This window comes from Rhipicephalus microplus, chromosome X, assembly GCF_043290135.1.
Source record: "Rhipicephalus microplus isolate Deutch F79 chromosome X, USDA_Rmic, whole genome shotgun sequence".
In the NCBI taxonomy this organism is placed as follows: Eukaryota; Metazoa; Arthropoda; class Arachnida; order Ixodida; family Ixodidae; genus Rhipicephalus; species Rhipicephalus microplus.
Window position 1 is genome coordinate 84769813 of NC_134710.1, and position 16950 is coordinate 84786762.

The 16950-nt window shown below is 47.9% G+C and overlaps 1 protein-coding gene across 2 annotated transcripts in view; it reads right to left on the bottom strand.

Annotated features, from left to right (window-relative positions):
* Positions 1 to 8221: 8221 nt before the first annotated feature.
* Positions 8222 to 16950, bottom strand: part of L (zinc finger protein Lobe) — a 178708-nt gene continuing 169979 nt past the window's right edge. For both annotated transcript variants that reach the window (XM_075877246.1, XM_037427343.2), the window contains 4 exons: positions 16368 to 16609; positions 12910 to 13305; positions 12227 to 12337; positions 8222 to 10545 (listed from right to left, as the gene is read on the bottom strand). In XM_075877246.1, the coding sequence (XP_075733361.1) occupies positions 8833 to 10545; positions 12227 to 12337; positions 12910 to 13305; positions 16368 to 16609 (2462 nt within the window). In that variant the 3' untranslated portion in view covers positions 8222 to 8832. The remainder of the gene's footprint in view (positions 10546 to 12226; positions 12338 to 12909; positions 13306 to 16367; positions 16610 to 16950) is intronic.

A 16950-nucleotide genomic window follows, 5' to 3' on the forward strand; every position in this document is an offset into this window, starting at 1 on the left:
CGAGGTTAACTAAGTATTAGTGTACTTTGACCAGTTAGGATTTTGTTAAAGTTATTGATACTATCACCACTATTAGTAGTTTCAATTTAATAATACTGGCATTTTTGGGAAGGGCTGGAATTCAACCATATATATATATATATATATATATATATATATAGCATAGTTCCGTTCTGTAATCAAGTGAACGGCATGCGTATTCAGCTTTGACGGGACAACCTGCAGGATACGTGCAATCGGCAACACGAGTCGCAGTTACCTCGAAAACTTGGAAGGCCTTACCTGTAGAATAGCAGTTGGAACACAGCCCAAAAGTGCTTGCAGCTTTCGAAGAGGCCCATTGCACATGAGCAGAGGCTTTCTTCAACCTAGAGCACTGGACAAGTTCGGGACCTTGAAGTAAATCTGAGGCGGTTCGCTGAACAGGTTTGATGTTTGCACGCACGTACAGCGCAACTATTTCCGCTGTTTCACCAGTGAAATCATTCATGCCGATGAGAATGAGCTGGTCGGCGGCCAGCACCCAATCACCTCCGATGAAGCAACTCGATCCGACGCTACAGTTAAGACACTTCATGACAGCGCCCGCGCGGGCCAAGTTAGTTTGTTTGAAGCCAGGATACGATGGTACATGTGCGCAGCCACCTTTGTTTTTTCGACCAGTGTTGTCAGCACACGGAGTGTTTTATGGAGTTGCGATTATAACGCTCTCGGATTCAGACCACGTTGTGGGCGTTAATACAAATTTCTACGAAAACACCATCAGAGCAGTACTTTTTCAAAAAAAAAAATTTAGGCATTACGACTGATCTTCATCTGCTGAACGTTGTTTTACGTTGGAAAACGTAGTTTGGGAGGAATAGGACAGTTAAGTTGAGGGAAGAATTGAATAACTGTCCCGTTCCTCTGCCACACTGCGTTACACAACGAAAAAAAAAAGTAAGACGAAAATGTCTTTACGTGTACATTGAGTAAGCATACGATTGAAGAAAAGTTCAAAGAGGTTAACACAACCGTCGCAAAAAAGGAGCGCAGTACAGTCAACACTGCCGCCACAACCCATCCAAAAAAGAAATGGCGTTTGCTGAAGGGTTGCTGTTCTTCAAGTGACAAAGACACACTAGATGTTGCCTTTGACGAGTCTGACAATGACAAGTGACTTCTTGATAATGACTGAGGTGACAGTTGTGAAACCGATTGACCTAATGAATACATATTGAAGTGACAAAATACGATGTTTTTCTTGTCAGTTTCCATTTTAAAAGAAGTGGCGTTCATTACATGACTTGAGTCACGAGCACATGTCAGCGTCAGTGCGTACTTCTCTTTTGACAACCCACTATGCCCTCACATAAGTGGCCCCTCAAACTTCTGGGCCTCTGGGTTATACTACTTTTATCGCTTGTCGGTCACATATGCTGCTGCTTACCTTGCAATTGTTCTGTTTGTCCTGTCCATTGTTTACTCACCTTTCATTGAAAAGGTGAATGTGCAACGTATACTTTCGCATACCTTCTCATATATACTCTCGATGTACGTGCTGTTTGCAGTAGCTCGTGGTAGCAGTGCATCTTTGCTCACCGATTATCCTACATGTTTTTCCTTCTAAGTATTTTCTTTGACAAATATGTTTTATTGACCCTGCCATGACCATCATAGGCAGTGAAATGGTTTTTGAGGCGTAATCAAATAATGGTCACGTGTGACCAACGTTGAAGTGATGATAATGATAATATGTGGGGTTTAACGTCCCAAAACCACCACATGACTATGAGAGACGCTATAGTGGAGGGCTCCGGAAATTTCGACCACCTGGGGTTTTTAGCATGGACCGAAATCTGAGCACACGGGCCTACAGAATTTTCGCCTCCATAGCTTCGAAGCGTATGCTATGTGCACACCACCCACATTCACCCTTTCATCATTCAGCTGTACGTATGTTAGATTTCCTGAGTGGTCAACATTCCTGAATCCGCTGTAACACGTGAAATATTTGATGAAAAATAAGATAACTCAAGCACTCGTTCGCTCGCTTGCAAACATGCACGCATGCAGCCCATCACCTTGGCTTTTGTGGCTCTGACACTCCTCTACCATTGCGAAAACTGCTCATTAGTGACAGCAGGCTTGTGCATCAGGCTTCATTGTGTTGCATGGCTACATAGTGTCCTTATTGCCGAATTTCTCACTATTTTGACTGTGCTGAACCACGCCCATAGCCGTGCATGCTTTTGTGAAGGGCTTTTCAGAGACCATGCATGGGCGGCCTTTTTTCTTCAGACCACTTTGTATATTTATGGCTCACTGGTTTGTTACGACTATGCTTACATGCGTCTGAGGTGTATGAGTTCATAGGACATTACTTTAAAAGTGGCATACTACATCATCATCATCATCAGCCTGACTACGTCCACTGCAGGACAAAGGCCTCTCCCATGTTCCGCCAGTTAACCCGGTCCTGTGCTTGCTGCTGCCAATTTATACCCGCAAACTTCTTAATCTCATCTGCCCACCTAACCTTCTGTCTCCCCCTAACCCGCTTCCCTTCTCTGGGAACCCAGTCAGTTACCCTTAATGACCAGCGGTTATCCTGTCTACGCGCTACATGCCCTGCCCATGTCCATTTCTTCTTCTTGATTTCAGCTATGATATCCTTAACCCCCGTTTGTTCTCTAATCCAATCTGCTCTCTTCTTGTCTCTTAAGGTTACACCTACCATTTTTCTTTCCATTGCTCGCTGCGTCGTCCTCAATTTAAGCTGAACCCTCTTTGTAAGTCTCCAGGTTTCTGCTCCGTAGCTAAGTACCGGCAAGATACAGCTGTTATATACCTTCCTCTTGAGGGATAGTGGCAAACTACCTGTCATAATTTGAGAGTGCTTGCCGAATGTGCTCCACCCCATTCTTATTCTTCTAGTTACTTCAATCTCGTGGTTCGGCTCTGCGGTTATTACCTGCCCTAAGTAGACATAGTCTTTCACAACTTCAAGTGCACTATTACCTATCTCGAAGCGCTGCTCCTTGCCGAGGTTGTTGTACATTACTTTCGTTTTCTGCAGATTAATTTTAAGACCCACCTTTCTGCTCTCCTTGTCTAACTCCGTAATCATGAGTTGCAATTCGTCCCCCGAGTTACTCAGCAATGCAATGTCATCGGCGAAGCGCAGGTTACTAAGGTATTCTCCATTGACTCTTATCCCTAACTGTTCCCATTCTAGGCTTCTGAAAACCTCCTGTAAGCACGCGGTAAATAGCATTGGGGAAATTGTGTCCCCCTGCCTTACACCCTTCTTGATTGGTATTCTGTTGCTTTCTTTATGAAGCACTATGGTAGCAGTTGATCCCCTGTAGATTTCTTCCAGAATGTTTATATATACTTCATCTACGCTCTGATTCCGCAGTGTTTGCATGACGGCTGATATTTCTACTGAATCAAACGCCTTCTCGTAATCTATGAAGGCTATGTATAGGGGTTGGTTGTACTCTGAGCATTTCTCTATTATCTGATTGATAGTATGAATGTGGTCAATTGTTGAGTAGCCTGTTCGAAATCCTGCTTGTTCCTTTGGTTGATTGAATTCTAATGTTTTCTTTACTCTGTTAGCAATTACCTTTGTAAATAGCTTATATACTACAGAGAGCAAGCTGATCGGCCTGTAATTCTTCAAGTCCTTGTCATCTCCTTTCTTATGTATTAAGACGATGTTAGCGTTCTTCCAAGACTCTGGTACCCTTCCCGTCAGGAGACACCTCGTAAACAGGGTGGCTAGTTTTTCTAATACAATCTGTCCTCCATCTTTCAGCAGATCTGATGTTACCTGATCCTCACCAGCAGCCTTGCCCCTTTGCATGCTCTCCAAAGCTTTTCTGACTTCTTCTATCATTACTGGTGGGGTGTAATCTGGGTTACTGCTAGTTCTTATAGTATTAAGGTCGTGGTTGTCTCGGCTACTGTACAGATCTCTGTAAAACTCCTCCGCTATTTCAACTATCCTATCCATATTGGTAGTTATTTTGCCTTCTTTGTCCCTTAGTGCATACATCCGACTTTTGCCTATCCCAAGTTTCCTCTTCAATGCTTTGACACTTCCTCCGTTTTTCAGAGCGTGTTCAATTCTCTCCATGTTATACCTTCTTACATCGCATACTTTACGTCTATTAATCAACTTCGAAAGCTCTGCCAGTTCTATTTTGTCTGTTGTACTTGACACTTTCATGATTTGACGCTTCTTAATTAGGTTCTTCGTTTCCTGGGAAAGCTTGCCAGTGTCCTGTCTAACTACCCTGCCTCCAACTTCCACTGCACACTCCGTAATGATACTCGTCAGATTATCATTCATTTTATCTACGCTAAGGTTGGTTTCCTCACTAAGAGCCGAGTACCTGTTCTGCAGCGACACTCTGAATTCCTGTACTTTCCCTCTCAGTGCTAGCTGATTTATTGGCTTCTTGCGTATCAGTTTCTGCCGTTCCTTCTTCAAGTCCAGGCGAATTCGAGACCGCACCATTCTATGGTCACTGCATCGTACCTTGCCAATCACTTCCACATCTTGCACGATTCCAGGGTGTGCACTCATTATAAAGTCTATTTCGTTCTTATTTTCGCCATTAGGGCTCCTCCATGTCCACTTGCGGTTTTCTCGTTTCCGGTAGAAGGTATTCAAAATTCGTAAATTATTGCGTTCTGCGAATTCTACTAGTAGCTCTCCTCTGGCGTTTCTGCTACCGACGCCATAATCTCCTACTGCCTGGTCTCCAGCCTGCTTCTTCCCTACCTTTGCATTAAAGTCGCCCATCACTATAGTATACTGTGTTTTTACCTTACTCATTGCCGATTCCACGTCTTCATAGAAGCTTTCAACTGAAGCGTCATCATGGCTGGATGTAGGCGCGTAAGCCTGTACTACCTTCATCTTGTATCTTTTATTCAGTTTAATTACGATACCTACCACCCTTTCATTAATGCTATAGTATTCCTCTATGTTGCCAGCTATGTTTCTGTGAATTAGGAACCCCACTCCCAGTTCTCTTCTGTCTGCCAAGCCCCTGTAGCAAAGAACGTGCCCATTCTGTAGCACCGTATAGGCCTCATCTGTCCTCCTAACCTCACTGAGCCCTATTATATCCCATTTAACGCCCTCTAGCTCCTCGAATAGTACAGCTAGACTTCCCTCGCTAGACAAGGTTCTAGCATTAAACGTTGCCAAGTTCAGGTTCCAATGGCGGCCTGTCCGGATCCAGAGATTCTTAGCACCCTCTGCTGCGTTGCAGATCTGACCGCCGCCGTGGTCAGTTGCTTCGCAGCTGCTGGGGACTGAGGGCCGTGAGTTATTTGACGTAAGCATGTGGGAGGTAGTGGCCAGATACTGCACCAGAGTGGCCAATCCTTCTCTGGTGAGGGAGTGCGTTTTCGGCGGTGTTTGCCGGTGAGGCCGCACCCCAGGCCTCTTAATGCAGTTCCATCAACACAGGGATTTTTTTTCTTTTTTTTTTAATCCGGTTGGGAACTGCGCGGTACCGGGATTTGAACCACGTACCTCTTGCATGCGAGGCGGATGCTCTAACCACTACGCCATCGCCGCACCCGTTTAGAAGTTCACTAAACTTAATTATAACTGCATTCAATTTCAAGGACAAACTTGAAGTTAACGCTCTCTGTTACTTTCTTTTTCTTGTTCACAGCTGTTTTTTTTCTTCATATCTGCTACAGCTTATCAATGGGTGCATCTGCCCACAGTATTAAGTGAGATGTCCATATTTCCTGACAAGCTTATAGAACATAGAAACCATAGGAGTTGCGCAACTGAACAGGACACACGAGAAGGATATGATGATGAGCGCAGGCACACACCAACAACCGATCCTACTGAAGGAAGATCCCCTCTTTTATAAAACAACATGCAGCACAGGGGCACCGTCACAACACTCAAACCAGGATTGCCACCGACTTTCGAGAGAAATTTGCCGAATGAGCGAAATGTCGCCAAAGGTCGCCATTTTTCTTCAAACTTTGCCAAAAAAGTCGCCCCTCTACGTATGTGTGGTGGGCGTAGTCATAAAAATTCTTAATTGTGTATAGCCCCATAAAGTACGGTACCATCGATAAGTACAGTACATCGATAAATCATACTGACGTTTTTCAAAGCCTGGGCCAGTCACATCACCCACTTAACCATTGGAGCACTTAGGGCATGTTTGCACTAGCAGCATCCCTGAATGCATGCTAGCGCCTCATAACAAAAGTTTGTGATGGTTTCAGTTGCAACGAATACAGGATGAAGCAGTCACTACAACAAGAAAAGAATGGCATGCGTAGACTTCCTGCAGATTTAGAGAATTGCATTTCAGTGGAATTATGTGTCTGATAATCAAATAACTTAATTACAAAACAAATACATTCGAAGGTACTGCGTAACCATTGCAATGCCCGCACCACGCTTTCTGTGTGGTCGTGCTTACACTATACATTCGCCTCACTGCAGTTTCTGAAGGCTGCCAATGAAGCCCGATTTCTTGGTCCACCCGAAAAGTACGTTAACAACAAATTTACACTCTACATACCAAATTAGGGGGTGCTACAGCAGTGAAGTCAACAAGTTATTCACGACAGTTGGAGCTGTGGGCGGAACATGCGGCCTATAGCTCTCACCTAGTCCCTTCAGAAGTGATACTTCGAAGAAGCTTAAAGCTATCAAAGCCCCTAAAAATGCAGTATAAGACCATCACCTCGCGACGCGCAAAGCAGTCCACTGACTTAAATTTTACTGGGTGGTTGCTGGCGGACGCACCAGTGTTCCAGTGCCTCCAGGATCTAGGTGAATTAGGAGACACGCACGAAACAGGATAGACGTACTAAATCGTGAGTAAATTGAATCTACTTTAGAAAGGTCTAAAACGACATAAAATAGAGAAAAAAATGTTGTCGCCCATACTTTTGAAGACACTGAGTATAAAATACATAACTCGTCAAAACCTGAGCCAAAAATCGCCAAAAATTAACCATGTCGCCAGTGATAATCTTAGGTCGCCACAGGTCTCTCGATTTCGCCCATTTGGCGAAAAGTAGCCACCAGTGGCAATCCTGAACCAAATGCTAGAGGTATATTTTAGAAGGAAAACAGGGGAGGAGTACGTGATCAACACTTACGTTGCGCTGCACAGTGCTGAAATTGAATTCCTATCGCCCCTTGTTTTGACATTTTTTAGTTGCAGTAATGGTGCGCCTGCACAGCATATTAATGTACGAAAGTATGGATCTTCCCTCAATAAAATCAGCCGTCAGCGCGTGCCTGTACTCGTCTGTTCCTTCTCGTGTGTCCCGTTCAGTTGTGCAACTCACTATGGTTTCTATGTCAACAAACCAACTCGTCAAACAGTGAGCTCTTTTAAAGCTCATAGAAGTTTCTGTGCAACACATGATACATTCACGACTTCATTCTTCCCAACTACTAATATGCAATCGCAATGCTTGATGGCTTAAACTTGCCCCATTGATGATTGTAAGGAAAAATGCTATGATTATAATCATCAATCCGCACCTGAAAATCATAACCCCCTTTTGAACAGGAAACCTGGATTTTCGCCTCGGTACAACCCTAAGGAGGTTAAAACATTTCAAACTAAAACTCACTGCTTAAGAGGGTCTGTGTCAATGGGAGTCCCAGTGGGAAGCTGGAGGTAAAGAAATAGCTTCTCAATGTCTGTAAGCTGGCTGACATCTTCGAGGAGAGTCGCTATCCTTTTCCTTGCTTCCTCATTCATCAATACTACATACGGTGTATCTAATCACAGTCATGCACCTTGTACTACAGAACCGCCTTTGACGCTCATTCTTAAGCACAAAGAAGGCACCGAGAGACATCGTGCACGATGAAGTGACGGAGTTCTCAGCTGGCCTCTGGAGCTGGGTTATTGTCTGCTAGCACGTGACGTTGTACTAAAGTACAAGCAATGCATTGTCTTCCGAAGAGTTGCTAACGACTCGCACGCACAGCTCGAATAATTACACCAACTCATTAACGCTACGCCCCTTTCTGTTCCGTGATCTTAGCTAAGTGGGGATAATCCACTCATCCTAAATAATTCAGGTATTGGTCCATCTTTAAACATAGCGCGTCTTGTCGTTATGTCTGCTTCGGCGAGAGGTGAAAAACCTCTGCAAACTCTGTTGACAGGGAGCAGGCATGCTTATTCGCGCATGAATTAGAAACAAAGTGCGTGACTCCCTTGAAAATACCAACTTTATTCGCCTCGTGAACCTCGCAAAACACACAGGCAAAACGTAAAAATAAAAGGAATATCAAAAATAAAAAACTAGTTGATATTGTATACTTGCGTAAAGAAACATAAGAATGCTTCCGAAACACAAACACAGATAATTAAACACTGGGATGAATAAACTATTCATATTTGGCTGTGGGGTATTCACTGTTACAAACGTGCTTCATGAAGAGTATTATACCAAGGCATAAAACAACCGGCAGCTTAAAATGTATGCAGTTTCATACCCTGCTTTATGATGTCGACACATAAAACAAAAACATGGCGATGAATATGGACAACTTGTATTTACATACTTTGGTGAAATTATGCACCAGAGAAGCACTCAGGTAAGAACAGCTTGAAAACCACACACACGCCTTTCTTGTTTTGACAATATGATCAGATATATTAGGAGGTGTACTTTCTAAATAGACGTGTTGCGATTTGTCTCGAGCCAGGACTGGAAAAACACGAGAGGCGCGCCACGGAAGAAAAATAAGTTAACCGAAAGACCGCGGGCGCGTTTGATTGTTTGCGATGTGCACACCGGTGATGAATGAGAAGGGGCTGCTCAGCCACCGTGGCTGCTGCGCACGTGTTGTTCGAGCTCGAGTGGCGACTCGAACTTGATGCGGCACTCGGGACAGCGGCCTTGGTCCTGGACACCCTTGGCGTGGAAGCAGTCCTTGCACATAAATGACTGCCGCTCTTGCTGGCGGCCGGTGATGATGCGGCTGGCGGCGTCCAGGGGCCGCTCGCAGACGCAGCACAGAGAGCCCTTGTCGCAGTGGGCTACGTGGAAGCGAGCGTGCATTCGCAGTTCCACCTGAGACATGAGCGTTTGGCGGCACACCACGCAGGGCAGTGGCAACGCGGGACCTCCGCCGTGAGAGTTGACGTGCGTCAAGAACTGCTCCTCGGAGCGGAGCACCTCGCGGCAACCGGCACACGTGGAACCCTTAACGACTTTGCAGTGCGTAAGCTTGTGCTCGGCCAGCGTGGTCGCCGAGGGGCACATCTCGTCACAGATGTTGCACTTGTGCTTACTGGGACTCGCGGTGTGACTCTTCATATGGTTCTCCAGGTCCGAGCGCGACTTGCACGGCTCGTTGCAGTACGCGCACAGCAGGCTCACCGACTTCAGCGACGAAGAACGCACGTTGTGCACTTGCTTGCGGTGCGCCGCGAGAAGGGAGTCTGTTCCGAACGACTGGTCACAGATGTCGCACTTGTTGTCCTTGATCCTCGACTTGACGCTCAGATTCTGCACTCCGTCCGGGTGCAAGGTTAGGTCGGCTGCGTGGCAAGCTTGCATGTGCTTCTCGAGCAAAAACTCTACGTGAAAGGCTTGACTGCACAGGGCACACGCGAATTGTTTGCCGTGCGTGTCCAAGTGGCTTTGCAGCAGGGGCTCACTAGCAAATGTCTGGTCGCACAGCAGGCACCGGTAGGGAGCAGCCTTAGCCAAATGTGTGACTTGAACGTGAAGCGCGAACTCTGGCTCAGACCGGTAGGCAGCGTTGCAAGCACTACACTTGAATACTTGGCACTCGTTGCTATGTTTGACGGCGAAGTGGACCTGGACTCCGACTTTCGAATCGAAGACGTCCCGGCAGAGTGCACAGCGGTAGAGGTGGTGGGCGTGCACGTCAAGCAGGTGCTTTTGAAGCTCGTCAGGCCGCGGGAAGAGCTTTAGGCAAGCCTGACAGCCGTACTCGACTGACGTGGCCAGGAAGTGCGCGGCGACGTGCGCTTCGAGCTGCTGCGAGGATGGGAATTCGGCGCGACACTCGGGGCAGCAACGCGACATCCGTCCTTCCAGGTGAGACGCTAAGTGCGCCCGAAACGACTCGAAGTCTGCCGCCGCGGCGCCGCACTGGCTGCAGAGCAGAGGCCCACCGCCGGAGTCGGCCCCCATCATGGCCGACATACGCTTGCTCAGCACCTCGCTGAAGCTGTGCGCGGCGAGCGTATGAGTCTGCAGGGCGTGAACGCTGGGCAGCTTCATGCCGCAGTATTCGCACTCGTACGATGCGTCCACCAACGACGAGGCCGTGGTGGCAGCCGGCGGTGAATGGCGGGACGCCGAGCGGCCGCTGGGTTCCGGCCGCAGTTGACCTCCGTGTGACGGCCCCACCAGCGAAGCCGCCGAGAAAGGAACATGCGTGGCGCGCACATGCGCCTGCAGGGACTCCAAGCTGCTGAAGTCACTCCGGCTGCAGAAGCCACACGCCAGCGGCTCGCCTTGGTCTCGGGGGCTCGTGCTGCCAGCCCGCTCAGATAACTGCAACGAAACGCAGATCGTCAGCCTCTCGAACGCATTGACGAAAAAAAAAAAGCCGCTGCAGTGGCTTTTTTTTTTCGAAGAGAAAAAGTACCATGGTACTTTTTTTCTTATTGAAGAAGCGAACATAAACCTTGGTCATTGCAATATTGAAACTTGCTTCTTTTAAATCGCATTACAAACTCTCCTTTATGGCGGCACAATAATTTATTTTGAATACGCAGAGCGGGAAGCTGGAAGTAACACGAAGAGAGTCGTTCGATACAATCCGGATGACCCCGAGTGACCAGGGATGAAACGAGAAGATCCGCTCGAGCACATTCCTCTTCCCGTCTCCAACAAAGAAAGAAAGAAAGAAAACAAAAAGGAAAGAAAGAAAGAAAGAAAGAAAGAAAGAAAGAAAGAAAGAAAGAAAGAAAGAAAGAAAGAAAGAAAGGCAGCACAGCACCTTCAACCAGGCAAACAAAGCTCGCCGTCGTATGTGCCTAGCCCCGCTATTCATTTCGATCCGGGAAGAAAAGCCCAAGCTTCTATCTCTCTTTGTAACGTTGCTTTCCTGCTATACACAACGTGCATCGTCGCATGCAAATACGAGTCATCCTCCCACTCCCGGTGTGATAGCGTGCAGTCAAACACAACCGAACTGTTGGATACGGACCCCGGACCCCAGTACTTTTTGTTTGTTTCGTTTCCCGCTGGGAATAGATGGACAACAGATTTTCTCTTTCGACAAAGGAAGAGGAATAGTGCGTCCACCTTCAAATCGCGAGGCTCAGGTTTCATACACGAAACTACATTCACCGAAATCCACCGTATATATAGACTCTGCGTGGACGTCGCGGCAGCCCCTATGAATTACACGGATAGGGCGACGCGAATTGACTCCAATGTGAAGTCAGCACGAGCTTTTTGCCTGCGTATTCTGTTTTACTGCTCATACGTCACATTCAATAGTGCCTGGATGTGAGGTACTTAAATGATTTGCTTGTCGTCATTTGATGTTACAGCGCGATTGTTCGCAGCGACGAAACATCAATTTCTCCTGCATGGCTTCGCAGTAGCAATAAAACGCCCTGGGTGTGAGTGGAAGAATACGACGTAAGTGCTCAGACACCACGCATAGGTCCGTTTGGAATGGAATGCAAAAACTTTATTTAGGTCCGCTTGGACTAAACGCGAAATGAGAGTTGTCACAAGCACCGTACCTGATGGGAACATTGTAAAATTGCGAGAATGAGGTTGAATCATTATTCGGCGTATACGGTAACGTGTGCATGTGTTATATTCATAATATGATTAACTTACATCGAGAAATGTGAGTTCTTATGTTACTATGTGTTGCTTAAACCGATATATCCTCAGCCTGTAATTTGTGCCGACAAACGTTGTATTCAAGAGCGTGACCATTTTTTTTTAATTTGAGAAAACCGCTCCTTTTTAGCCCACAATATTCCCATGAGTGCAAGCATACCCAATATAAACCCTCGACTATAACGTTGTCGCGTACAACATGCAAATGCTGCCAGCAAGGGCACGTTTCTCACACATTTATTTAATTTGGGGGGTTTTCTTCGGCAGTCTAGGGAGGACTCGGCGCATGCGCGAACGAAACTGTTGAATGACAGGTGTATACCCCTATAGCCATACAACATGACTAGGTGGAAATGGTGTGCGTACTCACAGATTTGTATCCATTTGCTTGGACTTCAACGTTGCCCGGACCAGGGCTGCCACCGGTTAGGCTCAGCTTGTCAGTCGAGCACGAGGAACTATCGTCCCGGGACATGGACGTCTGCAACAAGGCGGGTATGGGCGTTAGAGCTTTATGAGAAGGGCCACACATGCACACGCATATACGGTTGCACTATTTTGTAGGGTTGCAGATTTTGTGTTTCTATCATGTTTATTTTTTTTACATTTCAGGTTTCAGTGAAAAGAAATTCCAAGCGATGCCATGATGGAATGCCAGGAAGCAAACACTCGTTGCGCTAACTGTAGCTGAATTTGCGTAAATTTTCTCTGGTCCGTGCTGCTTGCCCTCGTTCATGAAAATTACAAATGGATGTCAACTGCTATTACAAAGGGAGAGCAAGAGCGTCTTTTTTTGCGAATTAAGAGCCTGGGCTGTATGTGTCGTAACATGCATACCTGAAAAAAAAAAAAAAACATTCCCTATCTGCATGCAAGTGAAGCAGCGTAGCATATGTGACGTGTGATTCCTATTAGGTGGCCTTCTAGTTACTACTACTACTAATACTTGAGAGATTGCCAGAATTAGTTTTCTTTATTCTTCCTTCTGTGGTACAACGGGTGTACTTTCTTTAAGGAGAAATCATAGCGTTTTAGTGTATGGCGTATACTCACCGAACCACCGTCGGTCGGATTGCCCACCGCAGCGAGCATGTTCGTTCCATTAGCCGATGCCAGACTCGAGCCGGGCCGGGATAGTGCGGCCGACGGCTCGAGGCCATTGGTCACTGCAGCCGCAGCGGCGCTCTTGCGGTGGTTCTGCATGTGCGAGGTGAGGGCTGCCGCCGTGTTGTAGCCGCGGTTGCACATAGCGCACTGGAACGGCTTGGCATGGTCGTGGGTCTTCATGTGGATCTTGAGGTGGTCGGAGCGCGAGAAGGCCGCCTCGCACTGCGAACACCGGTACTTTCGGTCGCCCGTGTGCAGCTTCACGTGCCGGTCGCGACTGCGTTTGTGCTTGAACAGCCGCTGGCAGAAGTCGCACCGAAATGGCATCCGATCGCTGTGCACCTGCGAATCGCAAGTAGGCACATTCGACGTCCCGATCATCGCCTCACAGTAAGTTGCCAAAGGGCACCGTGCAAACTTATAGATGACTTGCAATGACGTCACTGAAGCAGCCACGTATTAGCACCAACATGCTGAAACGCGAACTTCGCACAACGCATACACATTTCGATATTCATGCACAGAGGCCGAATAAGGTTCCAGCAAAGGCGTCATTACACTGAATCAGGTTGATTGTCGCGTGACTATGTAGTGCTTTGACGTTATTAAGTGGACATCTTGGAGCAATACTGCGCGTCCGTGACGTCCCGTGAAATATATCACTTGCTTGATTGATTTGTGGGGTTTAACGTCCAAAAACCACCATATGATTATGCGAGACGCCGTAGTAGAGGGCTCCGGAAATTTCGACCACCTGAGGTTCTTTAACGTGCACCCAAATCTGAGCACACGGGCCTACAACATTTCCGCCTCCATCGGAAATGCAGCCGCCACAGCCGGGATTCGATCCCGCGACCTGCAGGTTATCAGCCGAGTACCTTAGCCACTAGACCACCACGGCGGGGCGAAAGATATCAATAAATCTTGTACATACACGAGGTGTCGGAAGCCTTCTTGTCAGGCCTACTTGTATGTGTTTAACCTCGACAGTCGAATGCAAGGACCAACGCTACCTTGCATACCTTGCACGCTTATCAGGAAGAATAGGTTGTTCAAGCCCATTAAGTTACGGCGCTTATAATCCGCATGTATCCCTCGAAATATTTTTAACGAAACAGTTTTTGCATGGGGGCCCGGAAAGTTTGGGCCCTCAAAGCTCTTTGCATGTGCTCGCCTAGGGTCAAGCAAGAACTAAGAGTTTTGGACTTAATAGGGTCTGCGGTGCTTTGGACACTCTCCCTGGTCTTCTTGGCCAAGAGCCGTCGCTTCAGCGGTGCCGTCGTGTTTGTTTGAGGCAAAGCTTTTGGGGCTCCGGCTCTATTCAAGAAATAGCGTCCCCGACGCAAAACCCAAACGCTGTTTGGGTCTCGCGCATGCGCAGTGGCCTCGACGCTATATTTTTGGGGCCCCAAAACAATAGGGGCCCTTATTCGGAAACTCCTTAGTGTCTACACCGTTGGTTGCAGTCTATATAGTTATTACTAGTGCCTTCAAGTTCCATCAAAGCGCCTTCCCATGGACGATCTGAGATTTCTTTTTGAGCATATAAATTCAGCAAGCAAATATCCTAATGATTATCGGTGAGAATTTTCATCTCTCTATCATCACCTATGAAATATCGATGTGTATGAGATGTTAGGAGCTCCAGCTAAAATGCAGACAGGAAAAAAAAAAGATTTTTGAATCGGTATTGCGAGTGCTAATTCTTGCCGAACGAACTCCTGACGGAAGCATGCATGTTCTCGCTGCTTAATTATTTGTGTGAAAGAGCACCATGCATGCTGCCCAGAATTACTATAAGCTCAAATTTCATCGCACAATGCAGGCGCTGCCAATGCGACCAACTGTTCCAACAAACCACAGTGCTATACAAAAAAAAAAGAACGGAAGTGATACAAACCGAGAAAGAGTATATAAAATCGCTTCACACGCACATATGTCCACCTCCTGTGTTATAGTCAAGCGTGTATTTCATTGTATCAGAAAGACAATTGTTTTAATATACCTGACTTCCCTACATTCTTGCTTATCTGGTGCCCATCACAGAATCAAGCGTCCGTTCTGACTCACTGCAATAAAATTTCCCTTGTCACTTCAGAGATCGAGTCCTCTACCATTCGACCCTCATTCATGTTGTACTGTACATATACGTCAAAATTGTTATCAACTCGCTGAATTTGTTGTGTTGATCGATTCTTCAGTGACAAGGTGCTGGGTTTTCAATACTTAAAGCTGGCGTGAATGCATGTCAACGAACATCTCTCTCTCTCTTACACACAAACACACGCGCGCGCATGCAAATATCTACGCTCGTGCTGCACCATGAGACCCACTCTATAGGAAGACGAAAAGTGTGTCTACGCAGCCGTGCGACTGCGTTGTCCATTAGCGCGGATGGGCATGTTTCGCTGCCTGTGCTGACCTAGCATTAAGACAATGGCGGCACCGTAGTTAGTCTTCGCTTGTTACGCATTGGCGCTTTCGCACAGAAGCTCATTTGCGCTCGCGTAAGCCCGTAAGTGGACATGCGCGCTTCTCTGGACGGTCAGATCAACGGTGTCCTCCAATCCGCCTCGGCTGTAGGCAGTCACGATTGACGTCGAGTTGGCGCCCATTAGTGGGCCAACCAAATAAACAGGGCGAATGGGAGACCGACGCCGGACAGCGAGTATACTACCCCAGAGGTAACCGGCCGGCGCTAATCCACTTTGGCCGGCTGCAAGGCCAAGCCGGGGATGCCTCAAATTAGATGATCTAAATTGCGTTGTCGCACCTCGGCGCCATTCTCTCCGTTTTTCTTCCGTTGTGTGGCACCAGGTCTAACGGCCATGATATTCGCTGGCCCTGGATTAGGCGTAAGCACGTTAATGTGGATCGGGTAACCGCATTGCGGGCAGGGACTCGATCTTGCTCTCGAGGGAGTGGGGTCTGGTCAACGTCTCCTCGTGGCACGCTGCATTGCAGGGAGCCGCTTTATGCCTCGGTGCTGAGCGGGCGAAGGACGGCCCCTCTCGTCAAAGATTTATAGCCTTTTTTATAGGCCTAGCACTCTCCCGAACGACCCGTTCTGTGGTGGGCGAGCCTCGGCGCGAGACAATTGTCAACGAACGGCAGAAAGGACTTGGGCAGCTCCCACGAAAATTCTGTATACAACGCACAGTGCGCCAGAAATTCCCGAGGCAAATAGCTAATAAAAGCGAGCGTTGTTAGAGCGCATGCATAGCGCGAGCGAAGCAGGCGGTCGAAGTGACCCATCAAACAGCGTGACATAAAGGAGAGCATTGATTCGATGCTGGTTGTTTAGAACGATGCATTCATGTGGCTTATTTGTGGCGTATTCTATATACAGGGCAGCATTCGGTGCGCGGTAGGATGTGCAATTTAGAACCATGGCTTTTGCGTACCTGTTCGTGTCGCTTGAGGTAGCTGAGCCTGGGAAAAGCCTTGTCGCAGAAGTGGCAGGCATAGGGCGTCGCCTCAGTGACACCGATGGTGAAGGACAGCTCGGAGTCGGAGCAGGAGGCCGACGCCGGGCCTCCGGCCAGCAGCGAGGGCGGTGGCGACAGTGACGCCGACGTCAGCTCGTCCTCGGGGCTGCCGGACGAAGAGCGCCACGACGAGGGCGTGCCGCCGCCCGGGGCTGCCCCTGGGGACAAGAAAGGCGCGCGTCAGAGCCCGGGGACACGCCCGGCGCGACAGCACGTGTCTGCCGCCTTCACACATGCCTCATCTTCCCGAGTGGCACTTAGGCAAGCAGCGCTTCAATAACGCCAGGAGAAAAACGGGCATCACTCGGACAAGTTCAGGTGCACTTTGCAGAAGGCATCCGTGAGCAGTGCGGCATGCAATAAGTAACACACGTCTCGATGTGGCAAGGCAGACGACACCCAATTACGCGCACCCTGTATACGGGCGAACCCTTGCCAGCAGCACGCACGGGCGTACGTGGCCGCCCGCCGAGATGTGAGCGCATCCCAGACGCGCTCC